Source organism: Sapajus apella, unplaced genomic scaffold (genome assembly GCF_009761245.1).
Source record: "Sapajus apella isolate SASKATOON/1434 unplaced genomic scaffold, GSC_monkey_1.0 scaffold152, whole genome shotgun sequence".
NCBI lineage: Eukaryota > Metazoa > Chordata > Mammalia > Primates > Cebidae > Sapajus > Sapajus apella.
The window spans coordinates 574,268-596,982 of record NW_022437092.1 but is presented as its reverse complement, the minus strand read 5'-3'; the positions used below and the strand labels follow the sequence as shown (position 1 = coordinate 596,982).

Here is a 22,715-nt window from a genome sequence, read left to right as displayed (position 1 = left end):
CAGTCAACATAACTCAGAACACCCAGGTGTTGGAAATGGAGAGGGGGTCAGAAAAGGGGCTGACAAGGGCAGGAGAAGTTCCTTCCCACTGTGTGCCACCAAGGCTGCCAAGAAGCTGCCTAACTTGTATAGCCCTCAAGACAAACTTCAAGGCCAGGTGCGGCGGCTCATGCCTGTAATCCCAGCAATTTGAGAGGCTGAGGTGTGTGGATCGCTTGAGCCCAGGAGTTCAAGACCGGGCTTGGCAATACAGTGAGAACCTGTCTCGAAAAAAAGAGAGAGAGAAGGAAGGAAGGGAGGGAGGGGGAAGGGGAAGGGGGAAGGAGGAAGGGGGGAAGGTGGAGGGGGAAGGGAGGAGGGGGGAGGAGATGGGGGAAGGGAAGGAAAAATTAGCCCAGTATAGTGGTGGGTGCCTGTACTCCTAGCTGCTCAGGAGGCTGAGGCAGGAGGATCACTTCAGCTCAGAAGTTCAGGGCTGCAGTGAACCACAATCACACCACTATATTCCAGCCTGGTGACACAGTGAGACCCTGTCTCAAAAAAAAAATAATAAGACACGCAGACACTGAATACCAAGCTGGGCATAGTGGTATGTGCTGTACTCTCAACTACTTGGGAGGCTGAGGTAAGAGGATCACTCGAATCCATAAATTTGAGGCTGCAGTAAGCTATGATCCTGCACTCCAGCCTGGGCAAAGGCCAGACCCCAACTTTTTTTTTTTTTTTTTGAGACTGAGTTTCACTCTTGTCACCCAGGCTGGAGTCCAATGGCAGGACCTCAGCCTCACTAGTAGCTGAGATTATAGGCACCTGCCACCACATCTGGCTAATTTTTTGTATTTTTAAATAGAGACGGGGTTTCACCATGTTGGTCAGGCTGGTCTGAAACTCCTGACTTCAGGTGATCCACCGCCTCAGCCTCCCTAAGTGCTAAGGTTACATGGGTGAGCCACTGCACCTGGCTTTTTTTTTCCCCCAGACACAGTCTGGCTTTGTCTCCTAGGCTGAAGTGCAGTGGTGCAATCTTGGCTCACTGCAAACTCTGCCTCCTGGGTGATTTTTGTGCCTCAGCCTCCAGGGTAGCTGGGATTGCAGGTGCAGACCACCACACCTGGCTAATTTTTGTATTTTTAGTAGAGCTTGTCCAAGACCTCCTAACATATTATACATATACAGACTACAGAGTTTGATGGGAATGACCAGGAGTGGCGGTGCGTGCCTGTAATCCCAGCTACTTGGGAGGCTGAGGCAGAAGAATCGCTTGAACCCAGGAGGCAGAGGTTGCAGTGAGTCAAGATCGTGCCATTGTACTCCAGCATGGATGGGCAACAGAGTGAGACATTTTCATAGTTCTGGGCTTCGACTCAGTTCAGCTGGGCAGTTCTTCCTGAAGCTCTGTCATGCACTTGGAGATAGTGGCTGGGGCTGAAATCATGCAGTCTTCCTTGCTGATATATCAAGGCATTGGCTGTTGCCTTGAACTTCTGCTCGGGCTGTTGGGCAGAATATCTGCACACAGCCTCTCTGTGGCTTGGGCTTCCTCTCAACATGGCAGTTAAGTTCTAAGGGAAATGTCCCAAGAGAGAAAACCAGGTGGAAGCTGTTTCACTTTTGATGACTTAACCCTGGAACTCACAGTGTCACATCTTTCACTTTCTATTCACTACAGTGAGTCACTGAAGCCAGTTCATATTCAAAAAGAGGCATCACAGACTCCACCTCCAATGGGAGGGATGTCAAATAAAATGCTTAGAAAGTGTGGCACATAATTATCAAAGAATGTAGACACCATCTATTATGATTGCTTCTTGTGGCTGTTAGGTACTGTTATTGATGTTATAGACTGTGTAATTGTGACAAGGCGGAGCATTCAAGGAAGAAAAATAAAGCAAGTCTTTGAAGGATCTCCAGTCAGATAATAAAGCCATGGAGGACATTCCAAGTCAAAGGCCTAGAGATTACATGTTCTGGGAACTCCGAGCTTCTCAGGAGGCCTAGGATACAGTATAGGAGATGGGGTCTGGTCCTGGAAGACACTGGATGCCAGGCAAAGGCACTTGAACCTAAGGATAGAGTGTGATGTACCAGGCATGGTGGCTCACACCTGTAATTCTAGTACTTTGGAAGGCTGAGGCAGGTGCATTGAGATCAGGAGTTTGAGACCCAGCCTGGGCAACAAGGTGAAACCCCATCTCTACTAAAAATAAAAAATAGCCAGGCGTGGTGGTACACACTTGCAGTCCCAGCTACTTGGGAGGCTGAGGTGGGAGGATTGCTTCAGCCTAGGAGGTGGAGGCACTGCTGCCCTCCAGCTGGGGCAACGGGGACCATGTCTCAGAAAAAAAAAAAGTGTGTGTGATACAAGGTTTGGCAGTCTCAGTTACTTGGGTGGCTGAGGTGAATGTATTGCTTGAGGCCAGGAGTTCGGAAACAGCATGCGCACCATAGCCAGACCTCATCTCCAAAATAAAGTTGCATGGAGTGAAGAAATGCTATGTTATGGGTTGAATGGGTCTCCCCACATTCATATGTTCAAGTCGTAACTCCTAGTACCTCAAAATGTGACTGTATTTGGAGACAGCATGTTGAAAGAGATAATTACGGTAACATGAGGTCATATTTGTGAGCTCTAATCCAATGATTATAAGAAATTAGGACACATGGCTGGGCACCGAGGCTCATGCCTGTAATCCCAACACTTTGGGAGGCTGCAGTGGGAGGATCTTTTGGACCCTGGAGTTTCAGAGCAAACTGTGCAACACAGCAAAACCCCCATCTTTTAAAACAAATTTCTTTTTGAGATGGAGTCTCTTGCTCTGTCGCCCAGGCTGGAGTGAAATAACACAATGTCAGCTCATTGTAACTTCTGCCTCTCAGGTTCAAGCGATTCTCCTGTGTAAGCTTCCTGAGTAGCTGGGATTACAGGCGACCACCATGACACCCGGCTAATTTTTGTTTGTAGAACAGACGGGGGTGTCACCACGTTGGCCAGGTGTGTCTCACCATGTTGGCCAGGATGTTCTCAAACTCCTGACCTCAGGTGATCTGCCTGCCTCGGCCTCTCAAAGTGTTGGGATTACAGACATGAGCCACTGCGCCTGGACAAAATTTTTTTAAAAAATTGGCCGGGCACGGTGGCTCAAGCCTGTAATCCCAGCACTTTGGGAGGCCGAGGCGGGTGGATCACGAGGTCAAGAGATCGAGGCCATCCTGATCAACATGGTGAAACCCCGTCTCTACTAAAAAAATACAAAAAACATTAGCTGGGCATGGTGGCGCGTGCCTGTAATCCCAGCTACTCAGGAGGTTGAGGCAGGAGAATTGCCTGAACCCAGGAGGCGGAGGTTGCGGTGAGCCGAGATCGCGCCATTGCGCTCCAGCCTGGGTAACAAGAGCGAAACTCCGAAACAAAAAAATAAAAAAAAAAAAAAATCAAACCAAATCAAATCAATCAACCAACACTCATTCTAATTAGGTTCCAAAACGCAGCAGCTGGACCCAGCTGCAGAGCACACTGCCACCTCGCTCTGCCCCAAAAGTACATCTCCTATGTGTGGTTTTCCTTTAACAACTTTAATGTCTGGGTCAGGGAGACAGGTAGAGCAAGGAGAGGCAGCTGCTAGAGGCTGGTTGCTGACTCCAGGCCACGCTCCAGGAAATACCGGTGGGAAGCACGGGGACAGGTTCGGGACCCTTCATTAAGGAAGTAGGATGTGATCTTCCCAAGTCCCTCCTGATCCTCTGGTGCCGAGTCCTCCCTGTGGGAGAGAGGTGATGACAGTGACCACATCTAGGGAGAGCAGCGCTCCCAGGCAGGGCTGAACCCTAGCCTCCCTCCTTCCTTCCCTATAACACCTCCCAGACACCCATGATACCCACCATATAACATCTTTTGCCTCTTTCTCCAGGATGGTCTGGGCCGTGCGCCAGCTGAACCGGACAAACTGGGGGAAGCCGAACACAGGCTCCACGTGCTCCTTCAACCACACTTTTGTCTTGGGATCTGGGGTAGGGTGGGCAACGGTGACAGTCCAAGTTGCACCATAACATCCAAGCTCCTTGCCACTCTTTTTTTTTCTGAGGCAGAGTCTCACTCTGTCACCCAGGCTGCTCACCGCAACCTCCACTTCACGGGTTCAAGCGATTCTCCTACCTTAGCCTTCTGAGTAGCTGGGATTACACGTGTGTGCCACCACGTCCAGCTAATTTTGTAATTTTAGTACAGACAGAGTTTTACCATGTTGGTGAGGCTGGTCTTGAACTCCTGACCTTAAGTGATCCACCTGCCTTGGCCTCCCTAAGTACTGGGATTGCAGGCACTGCGCCTGGCCAAAATAATAATAATAATAATTATTATTATTAAGACAGGGTTTCACCATGTTGGTCAGGCTGGTCTTGAACTCCTGACCTCAGGTGATCCACCCGCCTTGGCCTCCAAAGTGCTTGGATTACAGGCGTGAGCCACCACACCCAGCCAGCCAAAATTTTTTTTTTGACACATGGTCTAACCTTGTCACCCAGGCTGGAGTACAGTGGCATAATCATAGCTCACTGCAGTCTCGAACTCCTGGGCTCAAGCAACCCACTCACCTTAGCTTTCTGAGTAGCTGGGAGTTCAGGTGGGCACCACTATAACTGGCTAATTTTTTAAAAAAATTTTATAGAGATGGGGGTCTTGCGATGTTGCCCAGCCTCGTCTTGAACTCATGGACTCAAGCGGTTATCCTACCTCAGCTTCCCCAAGTGCTGGGATTACTGGCATGAGCCACCACGCCTGTTCTTCTTCCCCTTAACAAAGGGACAGATGCCTACCTGGGGTCTCAGTCAGTCATTGGAGCTCCAGAGAGACAGCAAAGTGGGAATCGGGGAAGAGAGCAGGAATCCAATAGCCTGGAATCCAGCTCCATCACTCACTGGCTGTGTGGCTGTGAACAAATGGCAGCACCGTCTAGAACTTGGCCTCTTCCACCGTGCAGTGGGGTGACCAGAACAATTTAGAAAACCTGCAGCCAGGCACAGCAGTTCACACCTGTAATCCTAGCTATCTGGGAGTCCAAGACAGGAGGATCACTTAAGCCCAGGAATTCAAGACCAGCCTGGGCAACATAGGGAGACCTCATCTCTTTTTTATTTAAAAAAAAAAAAAAACATTGGTGGTTCACATCTGTAATCCCAGCACACTCTGGGAGACCAAGGTGGGAGGACTGCCTGACTCCAGAAGTTCAAGACCAGCCTGGACAATGGGACAAGACCCCACCTCTATAAAAACAAAGAATAAACAAAATAAAATTATAAATGAAAGGAAAAAAAGAAAACCTCGGAAGCGTGCTCAGCCCTGGCCATGTCAACATTAGTACCAGGGTCACTGCCTGCTCACCATTGGGGTAGCCTGAGCCATAATCAGTATCCAGGTCCTGCAGTTTTTCCACGAACTGCCAGTTCTTCACGGCCTGGTCCCGGGCCACCTGTGGGCAGGACGGGTACCTGGAATCTCCCTCCTTCCCCGTGGTGGCCATGCCTGATCCCTATACAGGGGGATGGTGGAAGCTGGCAGCGGGTAGTATGGTACTGACCTTGGCACAGATGCTGGCAGCACTGACCACAGGGTAGAGGGCATCTGCTTTGGCCTTGACTGTCACCTCAATCCCGGGAAAACTTTGCTGCAGCCGCTTCTGGTATGTCTCTGGCATGCCTACGGTGTCCACAAATACCTGCCATGGCAACAGAAACATATTAATTGAACACAACATCTGAAAAAAAACAACTGTACCAATGCTCTAGCCTCAAAGCCCTGTCACGTTCTTCCTGCCACCCAGAATCCTCTTCTCACAGCTCACCCCCAGGCTGGACCTATCAAGGATTTCAACTAAATATCTCCTCCCAGGCCAGGCAAAATGGTTCACGCCTGTGGTCCCATCACTTTGGGAGGCTGAGGCAGGAGGATCACTTCAGCCTGGAAGTTTGAGACCAGACTGGGTAACACAGTGAGACACCATCTTTACAGAAACATAAAATAAAACAAAGAAAAAAAATCCCAGAACTTTGGGAGGCTGAGGCAGGAGGATCATCCAAGGTCAGGAGTTCGAGACCAACCTGACCAACATGAAGAAACCCTGTCTCTACTAAAAATACAAAATTAGCTGGGCGTGGTGGCAAATGCCTATAATCCCAGCTACTCAGGAGGCTGCGGCAGTGCCACTGCACTCCAGCCTGGGCAACAAAAGCAAAACTCCACCTCGAAAAAAGATAAATAGGCTGGGAACAGTGGCTCACATTGTAATCACAGCACTTTGGGAGGCTGAGGTGGGTGGATCAAGAGGTCAGACGTTCAAGACCAGCCTGGCCAACACAGTGACTTGGATGCAGTCATGGGGATTTGGAAAACAGTTGCTGGGTCAGCTTCTGGGTGAGGACTCATAGAGTAGTCGCTAGTGTGGGTGGGGTCATCCAGTTGTCAGAAATGCAAAAACCTGAAAAGGCACCTCAAAAGGCCAATCTATAGGGCCAGGCATCATGGCTCACGCCTGTGATCTCAGCACTTTGGGAGGCCAAGGCAGGAGGATCACCTGAGGTCAGGAATTGAAGATCAGCCTGACCAACATGAAGAAACTCCATCTCTACTAAAAATACAAAATTAGCCAGGAGTGGTGGTGTATGCCTGTAATTCCAGCTACTCAGGAGGCTAAGGCAGGAAAATGGCTTGAACTCAGGAGGTGGAGGTGCAGTGAGCTGAGATAGCACCATTGCACTCCAGCCTGGGAAATGACAGCAAAACGAAACTCCATCTTAAAAAAAGGAAAAAATAATCACCTCTTAAAGAGGCTTTCTCTGATCACACTGCATCTACTCTACACTTATTTAGCACCTACTGCATGCCAGATGCCATTCTAGGAACCAAGAAGGTGGTAACAAACACACTAGAAGAAAACCGGCAGGGTGTGTTGGCACATGCCCATAATCATAACACTTTAGGGGGCCAAAGTGGGAGGATTGCTTGAGGGCAGGTGTTCAAGACCAACCTGGAACAACATATGGAGACCCTGTTTCTATGAAAAATAAAAAATTAGCTAGGCACAGCAGTGAATAAAGGCTTGAAGGACGTGAGGAAGTGAATCCGTGAAAAGATCTGGGGAAGAAGGCTCTAGGTGTGAGAACAGATAGTACAAAGTCCCTGAGTGGGGACCAGGTTCATCATGCTGACCCATGTATGGGGGCTTATGGCTGCAGCAGAGAAGTGAGGGTCCTGGAGCTGCTGGGGGAAACTGCTGTCTCCACAGCAGTACTGTTTTCAGAAACCATCTTAATTTTTTTTTTTTTTTAACCAGCTGACCACCTTTCTGCTCAGGCTAAGCCCTGAACCCTAATGGGCAGGACCCTTGTCTGTCTACCCGTTACTGCATGGTCAGCTCTGCATTGGGGCCTGGTCCTCAGACCCCTCCTCAGCAAGGCCTCCTTTGCTCTAATTCCTTTCTTTCTTCTTTTTGTAGAGAAGGGGTCTTCAAAAGACCTGCTATGTTGCCCAGGCTGGTCTGGAACTCCTGGCCTCAATGGATTTGCTCACCTCAGCTTCCCAAAGTGCTGGGATTACAGGAGTGAGCCACCACACTCAGCATACAATTCCTACCTTGAGGTTATTTTGTCTTGTTATTCTCTCAAAACCGGTCTGTTCTTTCCCTGAGAGCACTCAAGGCAATGCTGATTTATGTTTTTCTCTGGTAATTTAATGTAATTCTCCCCCACTGTGAATTTTCCTGATTTAATTTCCACTGTGATAGGAAAATTAAATGTCGAGATGTGCATTTCAAAAAGACTACCTTCTGTTGCTGTATGGGGAACAGACTAGAGGGGATAGGAGGGTGGGGGATGAGAGACGAAGCTCAGCAGGTGTCCAGGGAATGGGGGGTGTCCTGGGCTAGGACAGAGAGAGTTGGCAGGCAGACACGTGGAGACTGAGCCTTTAGGATGAGAGAGAGATTAAATGGAGATGGGAATAGGGACTACACTGTGGTCCTGAGTGAGTCATACATTTAGGGTAAGAACAGAAGCATGAAATCAACAGTAGCAATGAATATGCCTGAGGCACTCCAGATGTATCTGTTGCCCGATCTGCCTATTCCAGGTTTTTGCCCCATTTTTATTTTTAAAATTTTCATTTTGTGCTCTGTTGACCAGGCTGGAATGCAATGGCTCGATCTTGGCTCAGTGCAACCTCCAATTCCCGAGTTCCAAGTGATTCTCCCACCTCAGCCTCTCCAGTAGGTGGGATTACAGGCACCCACCACCATCCTGAGCTAATTTTTTTTATTTTTGTAGATATGGAGTTTCGCCATGTTGGTCAGGCTGGTCTCGAACTCCTGACCTCAGGTGATCCACCCGCCTCAGCCTCCCAAAGTGCTGCGATTATAGGCATGAGCCCCTACACCTGGCCTCCATTTTTACTTTTTAGTTGGAGGTCTTCCTCTGTCACCCAGGATGGAGTGCTGTGGCATGATCATGGCTCACTGAAGTCCTGAACTCCTGTTTTGACCCCATTTGATCCTGAGGTGACCAAATGGAGACAACTCAACAGTTAGCTCACCTGAGTGACGTTCACGCCCTGGTCCAATGCATACTGTATAAGCCCAGTGGCTGTATCATGGGACAGGGAGTTCAGATTGTATTTGACCCTGTGGTGGGGGACAGAGCCCAGTTAACCTCATTCTAGGAACAAAGCCCAGCCAGCCTATGCTGGCTGCCCCTCTCCCACAGCCCCTCCCGGGGACCCCTCACCGCCCAAGCATGCTGGTAGAGATGAGGTTTGGAGACAGCACGTCCAGTGCCCAGCCCACAAAGTCCCCGTCCTCCTGCATTTTCGCAAAAAGCCTTTCCCGCTCGCTCTCCGATAGGGTCTTTGAGTCTGGGAAAGAAAAGAGGAATGGCTGTTTCTCCCAGTTCCTGCCCTCCCCTCCAGTTTTCACGTGCCCCTACACATACCCAGGAATCCCTTCCCAGACGCACACCCCGGGCTCACCTGCCACTTTCAGGGCCTCCAGATCTGCCAGGCGGGACAGGGGACAATAACAGATTGCGTAGACCATGGGGCCTGGGGAGGAAGGGTGTCAAATTTCTGGGAGCCGGGGTCCAATCGCGGAGCCCGTGAACGTTGCTATTCATCCCTGTTCTATCATCACCTCTTTGGGAGCTATCACCACTACCACGTCCCCTCCCCAGGTGCGGTACAGTCCCTACTCCCGTTTCCTGCATCCTGCGTACCACGCTCCTCCCCTCTCTGGCCCTAGGGGCGCACCCAGCACCGGGCCCCGGCCCGCCTCATCGACGCCCAGGACGCAAGGGTCCTTGCGGCACAGTACAGGCACAGGCGAACTCAGGCGACAACGGCCCGTATTGTCCCTCTCCAGCTCGCTGAGATCCATGCCGCCTCGGCAGCCGCCACCAGCTGCAAGAACCAAGGCCGGAAGACCAGATCTCAGCGCGCGTTTTCCGCGAGCCTCGCGGCGGCGCCTGTCTCCGGCCAATCCGCGCGCAGAACACGCCCCTGAGACGCTCCTGCCGCCGTAGACGCTTACGCAGCCGTCGCCGACGTCGCTGCTGCGCGCCCCCCTGGGAATTGTAGTCCTGAAGGGTTATAGCCGAGAGCTTTAAGTGTGGTGAATTCGTTGGACTGGGTCGCTTTGCAAGCTCTGCTTCACGGTCTCTGGGGCCCCGCCTGCATTAGCCAGTGGGAAGAGAGGGAAATAAAAGGGAAACTGAGGCGCAGCTTGGAAGACCCAGCCTAATGAGGAACTAGAGGGTCAAGTATCACTCCACTCCCAGGACACAGGTCCTCGCGTGACTGGGGATGATCACTGAATCCCCACCTGGATTCCGCGAGTGCGGTCCCTTTTTCTGCACACATTCTAAGTCCCCTGTACCAGGTAGCCCCGCTTCCACTGGGCTCAGGCCTTTGGATTTGGAGTCCCCAAACTCCCTCCCTTAGTTGCTCCCTCTGGCCCACCCGAACTCCCTTCAACATCTCTGCTTCGTATCCTCTCTCTTATTCAGGCCAAGCCTTCCCCACCCCCAATGGAGATCCCAGACCTCAGTCGACTCCTGCTCAGGGTCTCTGCCCACCATGGAAGCTCAGTCCTTCCAACTTAGGATGAATGTCCCCTACCCCACCTCTCGGCCTGTCTCCGTCTTTTTTGTTTTTTGTTTGTTTCGTTTTGTTTTTTTGAGACGGGATCTCCCTCTGTTGCGCAGGCTGGAGTGCTGGGGCGCGATCTTGGCTCAGTGCAACCTCCACCTCCTGGGCTGACGCTATCCTCCCACCTCAGTCTCCCAAACAGCTTGACTACAGGAGCACACCACACGCCACCAGGCCCGACTATTTATTGTAGAGACAGGGTCTCAGTATGTTGCTCAGGCTGGCTTCAAACTCCTGGGCTCAAGCGATCCGGCCACCTCTGCCTCCCTAGCTATCCACGGGGCTCACAGCTCCTGACTCAGCTTCCCCCTAACCAAATCAGCCTCAAGTCACTCAAGTCTTGGAGCTTCAGTTCTCCCTTCCCCAAACTCGCCTCATACGCGCCCCGCATCGCAAGGCCTCCCTCCCCAACCACCTTGGGTCCCGCGGCTTAGGGTTTGCCCCGGCCCTGCCGCCCGTGGGCCCCTCTCTCACCTGGGCTCAGAGCCTCCAGTCGCAGTCGAAGGGTTTGCAGGATGGACAATCCCGTTGCCGGCAGGGCCGTATCTGGATCAGGTTCTCTGGGTTCATGAAAACCGGGCCGGACGTTGTGCCTAGCACCTCGCGGCTGCGCTCCTGCTTGCCCTGGTCGCAGAGACACCGCCAATTTCCCCACGGGCCAAGGATCGAGTCCTCGACTTCTAGAGATAGAAGGTAAAGCTAAAGACCCATGTAGAGACGGCCTACTCCCAATCCCCTCTCCCAGAGTGGGAGAATGATAAAAGATACTAACAAATAAAAGAAGCGCATATCCAGTAGATTCTGCCTCTATGCCAGGCACCCCGACACAGATTATCTGATGTAATTTTTTTTTTTTGAGACAGGGTCTTGCACTGTCGCCCAGGCTGGAACACAGAGGTCCAGTCGTAGCCCACTGCAGCCTCAACCTTCTGGGCTTAAGCTATCCTCCTACCTCAGCCTCCCAAGTAGCTGGGACTACATGCCACCACACCAGGCTAATTTTTTGTATTTTTTGCAGAGATGGGGTTTCACTGTGTTGCCCAGGCTGGTCTGGAACCCCTGGGCTCAAGTGATCCTCCCACCTCAGCCTCCCAAAGTGCTGGGATTACAGGTGTGAGCCAGCTACCATGCCCACACTTAATCTTTCTATGAGTTTCAGGTGGGGAAACCAAGACCCAGAGACAGGAAACCAACCTTCCAAGCTCATACATGGGGTAAGTGGTCCAGAAAAACTACAGCCTGACGCTTCCAAGCTGTGCCAGCCTGGCCAGTTGTGAGTGTGCTAAAACATCCTTGGGACAGCCGGGCGCGGTAGCTCATGCCTGTAATCCCAGCACTTCCAGAGGCCAAGGCGGGTGGATCATGAGGTCAGGAGTTCAAGAGCAGTCTGGCCAACACAGTGAAATGCTGTCTCTACTAAATACACAAAAAATTAGCTGGGTGTAGTCATGGGCGCCTGTAATCCCAGCTACTTGGGAGACTGAGGCAGGAGAATCGTGTGAACCCAGGAGGCAGAGGTTGCATTTGCAGTGAGCCAATATCTCACCATTGCACTCCAGCCCAGGCAACAGCACGAGACTTCGTCTCAAAAACAAAAACAAACAAACAAAAAACACACACAAAAAATCCTTGATGCTTGCTTCTGAAGCTGACTTCTGTCTTCAGGGGTGTGACCAAGGCCCCACCTAGCAGGTATTATGCCACCTGACCAGCAGGACTGTCAAGTGATAAATGGCATAACTGACATAATGAGGGTAATTAAAGCTCCTGCCCCTGTGTTAGCATATACAAACCAATTTATTATGATCAGGTCTTGTTTTGTTTTGTTTTTTTAGACAGGATCCTGCTCTGTTACCCAGGTTGGAATGCAGGGGCATATTCATGGCTCACTGCAGCCTCAAATTCCTTGGCGAAATGGTCCTCCTGTATCAGCCTCTTGAGTTGCTGGGACTACAGGTGCATGCCACCATGCTAGGCTAACTTTTTTCTTTTTTTTTTTTTTAAGAGACAGGGTCTCTCCATGTTGCCCAGGCTCGTCTTGAACTCCTGGGCTCAAGCAGTCCTCTCTACTTGGCCTCCCAAAGTGCTGGGACTACCAGCCTGGGCCATCAAGTCAGGCTAATTTTTAAAATATATTTTTTGTAGGAGGGGGGGTGGAACACACACACACACACACACACACACACACACACACATATATTTTGTAGAGATGGAGTCTTGCTATGTGGGCCAGGCTGGTCTGGCCTCCGAGACCGAGGGATCCTGTCACCTCAGCCTGCAACGTGCTAGGATTACAAGCGTCAGCTACTGGGTCGGCCACTATGATCACTTTAAAGGGCTCTTTACTGAATCTGCCCCTTTTTCCTATGAGACAGATCTTATCCCAACTCCAATCTTATCCCACCTCACCGCTCAGAAAGGTCTGACACCTCCTACCCTGCCACACCCATGTCTCTGCCACACCTCATTGACCTCTTTCCATTTTTCCTTCAAGCCTTTTCTTTTTCTCTTTTTATTTTTATTTATTTAGTTAGTTAGTTAGTTTTTGAGACGGAGTTTCGCTCTTGTTACCCAGGCTGGAGTGCAATGGCGCGATCTCGGCTCACCGCAACCTCCGTCTCCTGGGTTCAGGCAATTCTCCTGCCTCAACCTCCTGAGTAGCTGGGATTACAGGCATGCACCACCATGCCCAGCTAGTTTTTTGTAGCTTTAGTAGAGACGGGGTTTCACCATGTTGACCAGGATGGTCTCGATCTCTTGACCTCATGATCCACCCGCCTCGGCCTCCCAAAGCGCTGGGATTACAGGCTTGAGCCACCGCGCCCGGCCGTATTTTTATTTTTTATTTATTTTTTTGAGACGATGTTTTGCTCTTATTGCCCAGGTTAGAGTGCGCATGATCTTGGCTGACTGCAACCTCCGCCTCCCAGGTGCAAGCAATTCTCCTGCCTCAGCCTCTGGAGTAGCTGGGATTACAGGCATGAGTCACCACGCCTGGCTAATTTTTTATTTTTAGTAGAGATGGGGCTTCTACTAAAAAAAACAACATGCCCGTTGGTCAGGCTGGTCTCGAACTCCGACCTCAGGTGATCCTCCCGCCTTGGCCTCCCAAAGTGCTGGGATTACTGACATGAGCCACCGTGCCCGGCCCTCCTTCAGGCCTTTTCACCTTGGCACTCGCTATTTCCTCTTCCTTGGACACTCTTTCCCCAAATCTTTCCATTTGGGGCTTTTGCTTGTCGTTCTCGCTGCACTGGTCACCTGTCTTCTGAAACCGGGCCCTCTCTGACTTCCCAAGCTTGCCCGCCCCATTCTTTTTCTGTCTCTGCCCTTCCTGGCACCTATCCCAGGGTTTCTGGATGTGTGGCTTCAGTATCCTGCCCACACCCCCTCTTCCCCTGTGAGCTGCTTTAAAGCAGTATCTATTTCAATGTATCCAAGAGTAAACCCAGCCTCAGAAAAAAGTAACCAGCCCAAAGGGACGCCTCCAGTGCGAAGCTGGTTAGAGATTTGCAGTCCGCGGAGGAAGGCTTCTTTGCAGCCAGCTGGAGAAGTAGGGCAACGAGGAGCCTTTGGGCATCGACATCCCCGCCGCCTTGCAGTTACCCTTTAGATGCTGCAGCCTCAGCTGCTCCCAGGTGTCACCTTCGCCCAGCTGGCCGAAGTACTGATAGTCCTGGTAGACCTGCGCAGGAGTCTCCAGCAGCAGGAGTAGCAGAGGCGGCAGCACCAGCGCCGCCGGGGTCCGGGCCATGCCGGATTCCAACGGCCCCCAGCGAGCTCCCAGGCTGAGTGGAGCGCGGAGTCGGCGGCTGCCGCCTTACCCCCGCGGGCTGGTGCAGTGGTCCGGGCCGAAGGCAACGCGTCTCCCCCCGCTGCCCGCAGGCGCATGGACCGGGCCACACACTCCCCCGCACCTATGGGATCAGTGGGCCCGACCGTTCCTCTCGTTCGCTCCCTCCCCCGCGCCCTGCACGTCTTGGTTCGGGCCGGGCATAAAAGGCTTCGCAGCCCAGGGCTCACTTGGCGCTGAGAACGCAGGTCCACGCGTGTGATCATCCGTGCGGCTAGCCTTTGCCCACGCAGGTATGGACACCCAGAGTGCACCTGGCGGGGGGACCCCCTTCAAGCCGCTTTGGCCTGATCCTGACCTCAGTGCTGGGCGCCTTTGTTTTCCTTCCGCCGTAGTGGCCTCCTTTGTCCTTGCGGGGGAAACCGAGGCCACGGCCTTGCAGCGCAGGCCGGATCGCCCGGCTCCCCACCCCCTGCTCGTGGGGGCCTCACTGTCTCCTTCTGGACTGGGGGCTTGGGACACCAAGCTCCAGCCGGCCCGCTATTGGGGTGCCGGTGCAGTGGCTGGGTCACTCGTGCTCTGATCAAGAGTGCGGGTCTCTGGCAGCCTCCGGACCGCGTAGATCCTGTACTCGGGAGGGTGAGGGTTAGTGCTGTCGCCTCCGCCGTGCTGACTCAGTCACGGGGCCTAGCACGCAGCGCGACCTTGGGGAGGGAGGGCAAAGGGTCTTCCCGGGCGCACTGACAGGGCAGGGGTCTCAGCTTTCAGTCATGGCCTCCGGTAACGCGCGCATCGGAAAGCCTGCCCCTGACTTCAAGGCCACAGCCGTGGTGGATGGCGCCTTCAAAGAGGTGAAGCTATCGGACTACAAAGGTGAGCGCGACCCAGAGGGCGCCCAGGTAGGGACGGGGCTGTGCAATGAGAGAGGCTGGGCTCTAACTCCTCTTTGTCCCTCCTCCCCAGGGAAGTACTTGGTCCTGTTTTTCTACCCTCTGGACTTCACTTTTGTGTGCCCCACGGAGATCATCGCGTTCAGCAACCGTGCCGAGGACTTCCGCAAGCTGGGCTGTGAAGTGCTGGGCGTCTCGGTGGACTCTCAGTTCACCCACCTGGCTTGGTATGAGCAGGGGCCAAAGAGAGAGGCTGCAGCTAAGCTCACACCCTCGGGTCAGAGCCGCGTGGCTTCGTGGCCATTGCTCAACCTCTGGAACTTGCATTTCCCCATCTTGAAAATAATGGAAATATTGCCGCCCAAGTCTTTAAGGATGATGAGAGTAGTTAGCACTGGCAACTAGTTGCCTGGCATACAGAGTTGCAGATGCTTTATCTACTTAGTTCCCAGTAGGGAGGCTGTGCTGCCCTATTTCATGAAGAAGGAAACTCCACTTCACCTAAGGGATGGGCTGTTCCCCAGGACAAAGTTAGAGGAGGAGGGGAACTCAACACGGGCTCTCTGCTGGCTGATGCTGCAAGTTACAAGCACAAGTGAAGCCACTTAGCTGGAGCTTTGCCTCTTAAGCTTAGTTTTCCCAGCTGTGGGCATACAGTCCTCACACACAACCCAGGATGGGGTGGGTGGGGCTCCCAGTGGCCTACTCTAAAGCCCCTTATCTCTGGCCTCCAGTGCTTATCACATTGGACCCACAGGGTGAGGACGCTACTGTGCCAGGCATCCTGAGGCCCCAACTCTGTCTCTCCTCCTCCCAGGATCAACACCCCCAGAAAGGAGGGAGGCTTGGGCCCCCTGAACATCCCCCTGCTTGCTGATGTGACCAGACGCTTGTCTGAGGATTATGGCGTGCTGAAAACAGATGAGGGCATTGCCTACAGGTACCGTCAGATCCTCAGCCTGGCACAGGGAGCCCCCATTCCCATGATGCTGGGACCACTCCTGTGCAATGTATTCTCTGCCCCCAGCCCTGTGGTTGGCAGCGGGTGGTTGGTAGTCCCTTCCTTGTCTCTGGCAGTGGGAGCTCCCAGCTCCTCACTGGGAACCCTGATGTCTTCAGGGGTCTCTTTGTCATCGATGGCAAGGGTGTCCTTCGCCAGATCACTGTTAATGATTTGCCTGTGGGACGCTCCGTGGACGAGGCTCTTCGATTGGTCCAGGCCTTCCAGTACACGGACGAGCATGGGGAAGGTGAGTGGACACACACATTCATACATGTGTGCACACATGACACATGGGTACATACTCAGCACCTCTGTCACTCATGCAAACATTCACTGCCTGTCCTCTTACCTGTACAGATGGGTGTTAGCACCCCACAGAAGATTCAGCTCAGGGCTTTGCCTGCAGGACATTTCTACTGTGGTAGGAGAGATACCCCTGACATTCAACCAAGGTGAACAAAATGGTCAGGCATATTGGCATGGTGGCTCATGCCTGTGATCCCAGCACTGTAGGAGGCTCTGGTGGGTGAATCACCTGAGGTCAGGAGTTTGAGACCAGCCTGATCAACATGGTGAAACTAAAAATACAAAAAATTAGCTGGGCGTGGTGATGGGCACCTGTAATCCCAGCTATTCAGGAGGCCAAGGCAGGAGTATTGCTTGAACCCGGGAGATGGAGATTGCAGTAAGCCAAGATTGCACTATTGCACTCCAGCATGGGCAACAAGAAGCAAAACTCCAAACCCCCCCCCAAAAAAAAAAGAAAAAAGAAAAGGAAAAAGGACAGGTGGGTGACAAAAAGAAACTGAAGAATTAGAGCAGGAAAAACACCAACTAGAAAATACTAAACTTGGCCAGGCACAGTGGCTAATGCCTGTAATCCCAGCACTTTGGAAGGCCAAGGTGGGTGGATCACCTGAGGTCAGGAGTTCGAGGTCAGCCTGACCAATATAGTGAAACCCCATCTCCACTAAAAATACAAAAAAATCGGCCGGGCGCAGTGGCTCACGCCTGTAATCCTAGCACTTTGGGAGGCCGAGGTGGGTGGATCATCTGAGGTCAGGAATTCAAGACCAGCCTGGCCATCACGGTGAAACCCCATCTTATTAAAAAAAAAAAAGAAATTCAAAAAAATTAGCAGGTCATGGTGGTGGGCACCTGTAGTCCCAGCTACTGGGGAATCAGAGGTTGCAGTGCTTCCAGCCTGCACTGCACTCCAGCCTGGGTGACAGAGCAGGACTCCATCTCAAAAAAAGAAAAGAAAGTCCAGGCGCAGTGGCTCACACCTGTAATCCCAGCACTTTGGGAGGCCGAGGCAGGCGGATCACCTGAGGTCAGAAGTTTGAGACCAGCCTGGCTGATATGGTGAAACCCCATCTCCAAATAAAATAAAATAAAATAAAATACTGGGGCCAGTGGCTCCTGCCTGTAATCCCAGAACTTTGGTAGGCTGAGGCGGGTAGATCATGAGATCAGGAGATCGAGACCATCCTGGACCACATGGTGAAACTCTGTCTCTACTAAAAATACAAAAATTAGCCAGGCATGGTGGTGCACACATGTAATCCCAGCTACTTGGGAGCCTGGGGCATGAGAATTGCTGGAACCCAGGAGGCAGAGGTTGCAATGAACCAAGACGATGCCACTGCACTCCAGCCTGGGAAACAGAGCAAGACTCTGTCTCAAAAAAAAAAAAAGAAAAGAAAATACTGAACTGGGCTTGGAGGGCTTCTCTTAATATGCATGTTCCTGGCCCTGGACTACTTGCTTCCCTCCAGCATTTGCTTCTGCAACGCAGGCTCTTGCTTTGCTTCACCTTCAACCTTGGGCTGTAGCCTTCATGTGCATCCTTGTGTCTTTCCACAGTTTGTCCCGCTGGCTGGAAGCCTGGCAGTGACACGATTAAGCCCAACGTGGATGACAGCAAGGAATATTTCTCCAAACACAATTAGGCTGGCCAACGGATAGTAAGCTCGCGCCCCTACCTAGGTGCCTGTGCTGGGTGCCCACCTGTGCCCCCACCTGGGTGCCCTGTGCTGACCCAGGAAAGGCCAGACTTGCCCCTCCAAACTCCACAGTCTGGAGCCCTGGAGGGCTAGGCCCACGCCCTCCCATGCCTCCACCTGGGAGCTGAATAGTGACGCCCTCCCCCGAGCCCACCCAGCCGCACACAGGCCTAAAGGTGACCAATAAAGTATTAGGGACAGGTGTGAGTCTGTGTTGGTGTGCTCTGACCTTTTTTCCTCCCCTCAATCCCCATCCCTTCTCCAGGCTCCGGCTTGGGAAACTGACCCTGTAGTTGCGCATCATTGCCACGCGGTGGCGGTATTATCACATACTCAGTGCCTGCTCTCTCCTCCCTTGCGCGCAAGGCGGTTTCCGAGGGGTAGGGAATGCTGTTTGTCCCTTGCAAATCCCAGGATGCCCTACATCCAGAAATCTGGCCTTGCAAGGCAGCGCCCACATCTTGTCAACAGTCAGCTTGGATTCAAATGCCGATTAAGAGCTGTGATCGCCTCTGGATCTCTTCAGCAGTAAAATGGGACTGCAAACCCAGATCACCATAGGCGTGGTACAAGTTAAAGGAGATGTTATGTGAAGCTCAGGGTCCAGGCCCCTGTGTGGGGCCCAGTTCCTAGTTCCTAAGACGGCTTCCTCGAGCTGGAAGGAACCCAGCCTGGCCTAGTCTTATGGGGAAGAGGGTGGGTACCTAGTCTTAAGAGCGGAACCAAGATTGAGAGCCTGACAATGTGCAGAGTGCAGACTCGCTGCTGTGAGCTCTGCCCCACCGCACCCTGGAAAGGTTGACTCTCTGCCCCTGGGGTGGGAGAGTGGCAGTTAGGCTACGAGACAGGTATTAGTAGCAAGGCAAGGATCCCAGAGGTGCAGTTTAATACTTTATCCATTCAGGCAAGTAGTTCTGCTACTCTATGCCCTAATTTCCTTCTACAGAATAGGACTAATATGCTCATTTAATCCACAGATCCACTATTAATGCTGGTACCTCGCCTAATACCCTCTCAGGTTCACTCATTTCCCTTGGGATTGACACTCCTCCCCAAGGCCCCTGCTCAGTCTCCCTTGACATCTGCCCTTTTCACTCTATTCCAGACACTCTGGGTTCCTGATGTTCTTTCACAGGCTGACCTGGCTACAGGAATTTTGCCAAGTAAGAGCTGCTCCCAGCTGGGTGCGGTGGCTCACGCCTGTAATCCCAACACTTTGGGAGGCCGAGGCAGGTGGACCACTGGCCAATGTGGTGAAACCCTGTCTCTACTAAAAATAAAAAAAATTAAGGGTGGGCATGGTGGCTCATGCCTGCAATCCCAGCACTTTGGGAGACTGAGGTGGCTGGATCACAAGGTCAAGAGATTGAAACCATCCTGGCCAACATGGTGAAATCCCATCTCTACTAAAAATACAAAAATTAACTAGGTACAGTGGCTCATGCCTAGAATCCAAGTGCTTTGGAAGGCCAAGGCGGGAGGATTGCTTGGCCCAGGAGTTTGAGACCAGCCTGGGCAACATAGCAGACCCCATATCTACAAAAATAAACAAAATTAGCCAGGCCTAATGGTGTGTGCCAGTAGTTCTAGCTAGTTGGGAGGTTGAAGTGAGAGGATCTCTTGAGCACAGAAGGTCTAGGCTGCAGTTAGCTAGGCAGGCAGATCATCTGAGGTCAGGAGATCAAGACCAGCCTGGCCAACACGGTGAAACCCCGTCTCTACTAAAGATACAAAAATTAGCTGAGCGTGGTGATGCACTCCTGTAGACCCAGCTACTTGGGAGGCTGAGGCAGAAGAATTACTTGAACCCCGGGGGTGGAGGTTGCAATAAACAGATTGTGTCACTGCACTCCAGTCTGGGAGACAGAGGGAGACTCCATCTCAAACAAACAAACAAAAAAAAATGGCTGGGCACAGTGGCTCATGCCTGTAATCTCAGCAGTTTGGGAGGCTCAGGTGGGTGGATCACGAAGTCAGGAGTTCAAGACAAGCCTGGCCAAGATGGTGAAACCGTTTCTACTAAAAATACAAAATGTAGCCAGGTTCAGTGGCAGGAGCCTGTAATCCCAGCTACTTAGGAGGCTGAGGCAGGAGGCTTGAACCTGGGGGTCAGAGGTTGCAGTAAGCTGAGATAGTGCCACTGCACTCCAGCCTGGGTGACAGAATGAGACTTTGAATCAAAAAAAATAAGAACCAAAAATCTTCCCTCTGATGCTGTTGTTACCCACAATTTCCTCAGGGCACCACTTCTTCAAATCTGTTAAAAAGTAGCAGCCAGGGGCCGGGCGCGGTGGCTCAAGCCTGTAATCCCAGCACTTTGGGAGGCCGAGGTGGGTGGATCACGAGGTCAAGAGATCGAGACCATCCTGGTCAACACGGTGAAACCCCGTCTCTACTAAAAATACAAAAAATTAGCTGGGCATGGTGGCGTGTGCCTGTAATCCCAACTATTCAGGAGGCTGAGGCAGGAGAATTGCCTGAACCCAGGAGGCGGAGGTTGCGGTGAGCCGAGATCGTGCCATTGCACTCCAGCCTGGGCAACAAGAGCGAAACTCCGTCTCAAAAAAAAAAAAAAAAAAAAAAAAAGTAGCAGCCAGGTGTAGTGGCTCATGCCTGTAATCCCAGCACTTTGGGAGGCTGAGACGAGCAGATCACCCAAGGTCAGGGGTTCAAGACCAGTCTGGCCAACATGGCAAAACCCTGACTCTACTAAAGATACAAAAATTAGCCAGGCGTGGTGGCAGGCACCAATAATCCTACCTACTCTGGAGGCTGACACAGGAAAATCGCATGAACCCTGCTGGCAGAGGTTGCAGTGAGCTGCGATCCCACCACTATACTCCCGTGTGGGCAACAGTGCAAGACTCCATCTCAAAAAAAAGTGACTGCAAGACAAGTGTGGTGGTGGCCCGGTGTGGTGGCTCATGCCTGTAATCCAAGCACTTTGGAGGCCAAGGCAGGCAGGTCACCTGAGGTCGGGAATTCAAGACCAGCCTGACCAACATGGTGAAACCCTGTTTTTTTTTTTTTTTTTTTTTTTTGAGACGGAGTTTTGCTCTTGTTACCCAGGTTGGAGTGCAATGGCGCGATCTCGGCTCACCGCAACCTCCACCTCCTGGGTTCAGGCAATTCTCCTGCCTCAGCCTCCTGAGTAGCTGAGACTACAGGCATGCGCCACCATGCCCAGCTAATTTTTTGTATTTTTAGTAGAGACGGGGTTTCACCATGTTGACCAGGATGGTCTCGATCTCTTGACCTCGTGATCCACCCGCCTCGGCCTCCCACAGTGCTGGGATTACAGGCTTGAGCCACCGCGCCCGGCCCGAAACCCTGTCTTAAAAAAAAAAAAAAAAAAAAAAAGTGTGGTAGCTTACACCTGGAATCTCAGTGCTTTCGAAGGCCAAGGCAGGAGGATTGCTTGACCTAGGAGGAGTTCAAGACCAGCCTGGGCAACATAGCAGACCCCATCTCTACAAAAATAAACAAAATTAGCCAGGCCTAATGGTGTGCACCTGTAGCTCTAGCTAGTTGAGAGATTGAAGTGGGAGTATCATTTGAGCACAGAAGGTCTAGGCTGCAGTTAGCTGATTGCACCACCGCACTGCAGCCTGGGCAACAGGGCAAGACCTGTCTCTAAAATACAAAAAAGAAAAGTGGCCTCATTAAAGGTCCATGTTCCCACTCCATTCTGCAAAGCAACTTGCCTCACCGCTCCACCACTGCCACCTTGACCTGTTTTTTTTTTTTTTTTTTCTCTTCCTAGCACTTACCACCACCTCCAAAGAACCATGTTTCCTTGTTTATTTATTGTCTTGTCTGGAGTGGTCCAGGCTGTGTCTTCCAGGGTGTAGTTGTTCTAGGCATTGTATAAATGAATTGATGAAGTGTCTGTTCCACGAACCCTACTGCCTGTCTGGTTCTCTACCTGTTTTTCTCCACTGCTCTGGGGGCTTCCAGCTCCGAAGCCGGCCAGACTCCCTCCAGGCATGCCAGCAGCACCCGCACCCCCATCCCCATCCCTGTGTCCCAGCTGCGCGGGAGGGAGCCCAGCGCGAGGGCGGCGGCGGCGCCCAGCGGCCCGAGCAGCCGCCCCGGCACGACGAGACCTGGCAGTCGCCCCGTTCCTGGCCTGGCACCCGGGAGGGGAAACTGGCAGGCGGGCGCCGCCCTTCCTGGCGGGGGTGGGGGTAGAGGGGACCGCGTCGGCAAAGCAGCCGAGGCAGCAACAACCCTCCGCCCCGGTCAGGTCAGACGGAGGGGGCGTGGGCGCGGCAGGGCCCAGGCGCCAGTGTCTTGAGAGTGGCACAGGGGTGGCTCCCGGAGCCCAGGAGCACCGCCCGCCCACCGCGGCCGCTCTGGACCCAGGCCTGGGGCTTTCCGTGCCCGGGCAGCCGCCTGCCCGGGAAAATCCCGGCCCCCTTCCCGGCGCCGCGGCCCTGCCCGGCAGAGCGGGGGAGGGGATTCCCGGAATCTGCCCAGAGACCGCGGTCGCGTCACTGGGCAGAATCGGTCCTTGTATGGGCAGCGCTTCCGCCGCGTCAGCGGGGAAAGCCCCGGCGCGCGCGGCTGGGCGGGGCCGCGCCTGCGCACTCCGCGTCTCGCGCAGCGCTCCCTGCCTTCAGCTACTGGGCTCCCGGATCGCTTCCCGCGCCCCAACCATCCAACCCTGGAGATCAGGGGGCGCGTGTAGGGTGGGACTCCTGGGCGGGCCACAAGATACCTGCGCAGAGCCGAAGAAGGGGACACATACAGGACCGAGCCACTTACAGCACTGGGCTGGGGCAAACCATGGCTTTTTTTTTTCCCTCCGCCCTCCCAGCTTGGAAAAAAAGACAACAGA

General features: G+C 52.7%; 2 protein-coding genes across 6 annotated transcripts; one reads left to right on the top strand and one right to left on the bottom strand.

Moving 5' to 3' along the window:
* Window positions 1-3,444: 3,444 nt before the first annotated feature.
* Window positions 3,445-13,877, bottom strand: RNASEH2A (ribonuclease H2 subunit A). 4 transcript variants are annotated; one of them, XM_032265826.1, is made up of 10 exons: window positions 13,790-13,877; window positions 10,658-10,863; window positions 9,567-9,706; window positions 9,011-9,082; window positions 8,770-8,896; window positions 8,579-8,666; window positions 5,574-5,711; window positions 5,378-5,465; window positions 3,880-4,003; window positions 3,445-3,758 (listed from the first exon to the last, which is right to left on the bottom strand). In XM_032265826.1, exons 4-10 carry the CDS (start codon window positions 9,075-9,077, stop codon window positions 3,620-3,622), a joined length of 771 nt encoding a protein of 256 aa, XP_032121717.1. In that variant the 5' UTR covers window positions 9,078-9,082; window positions 9,567-9,706; window positions 10,658-10,863; window positions 13,790-13,877; the 3' UTR covers window positions 3,445-3,619. The 4 variants fall into 4 exon arrangements, with proteins under 4 accessions (XP_032121717.1, XP_032121718.1, XP_032121716.1 ...); XM_032265827.1 differs by lacking the exon at window positions 13,790-13,877 and adding an exon at window positions 11,378-11,506; XM_032265825.1 differs by lacking the exons at window positions 9,567-9,706; window positions 10,658-10,863; window positions 13,790-13,877 and adding an exon at window positions 9,287-9,532.
* A 249-nt stretch (window positions 13,878-14,126) lies between these two features.
* On the top strand, window positions 14,127-18,082 carry PRDX2 (peroxiredoxin 2). Of its 2 annotated transcripts, none has more exons than XM_032265833.1 (6): window positions 14,127-14,269; window positions 14,745-14,849; window positions 14,940-15,093; window positions 15,684-15,806; window positions 15,986-16,116; window positions 17,736-18,082. In XM_032265833.1, the coding sequence occupies exons 2-6, from the start codon at window positions 14,747-14,749 to the stop codon at window positions 17,819-17,821; spliced, it is 597 nt and encodes a 198-aa protein (XP_032121724.1). In that variant the 5' UTR covers window positions 14,127-14,269; window positions 14,745-14,746; the 3' UTR covers window positions 17,822-18,082. The 2 variants fall into 2 exon arrangements, with proteins under 2 accessions (XP_032121724.1, XP_032121725.1); XM_032265834.1 differs by having other exon boundaries at window positions 14,738-14,849.
* Window positions 18,083-22,715: the final 4,633 nt, after the last annotated feature.

What these genes read in the sequence shown, in the direction of transcription:
- PRDX2 (XM_032265833.1), top strand. Translation starts at nt 14,747, where the DNA reads ATGGCCTCCGGTAACGCGCGCATCGGAAAGCCTGCCCCTGACTTCAAG. An exon ending in CAGTTCACCCACCTGGCTTG is followed by an intron (nt 15,094 to 15,683) that starts GTATGAGCAGGG and finishes TCCTCCTCCCAG; the next exon opens with GATCAACACCCCCAGAAAGG. An exon ending in CACGGACGAGCATGGGGAAG is followed by an intron (nt 16,117 to 17,735) that starts GTGAGTGGACAC and finishes GTCTTTCCACAG; the next exon opens with TTTGTCCCGCTGGCTGGAAG.
- RNASEH2A (XM_032265825.1), bottom strand. Translation starts at nt 9,413, where the DNA reads ATGGATCTCAGCGAGCTGGAGAGGGACAATACGGGCCGTTGTCGCCTG. An exon ending in GGGCCGGGGCCCGGTGCTGG is followed by an intron (nt 9,083 to 9,286) that starts GTGCGCCCCTAG and finishes CTTCCTCCCCAG; the next exon opens with GCCCCATGGTCTACGCAATC. An exon ending in GGAGGCCCTGAAAGTGGCAG is followed by an intron (nt 8,897 to 9,010) that starts GTGAGCCCGGGG and finishes TTTCTTTCCCAG; the next exon opens with ACTCAAAGACCCTATCGGAG.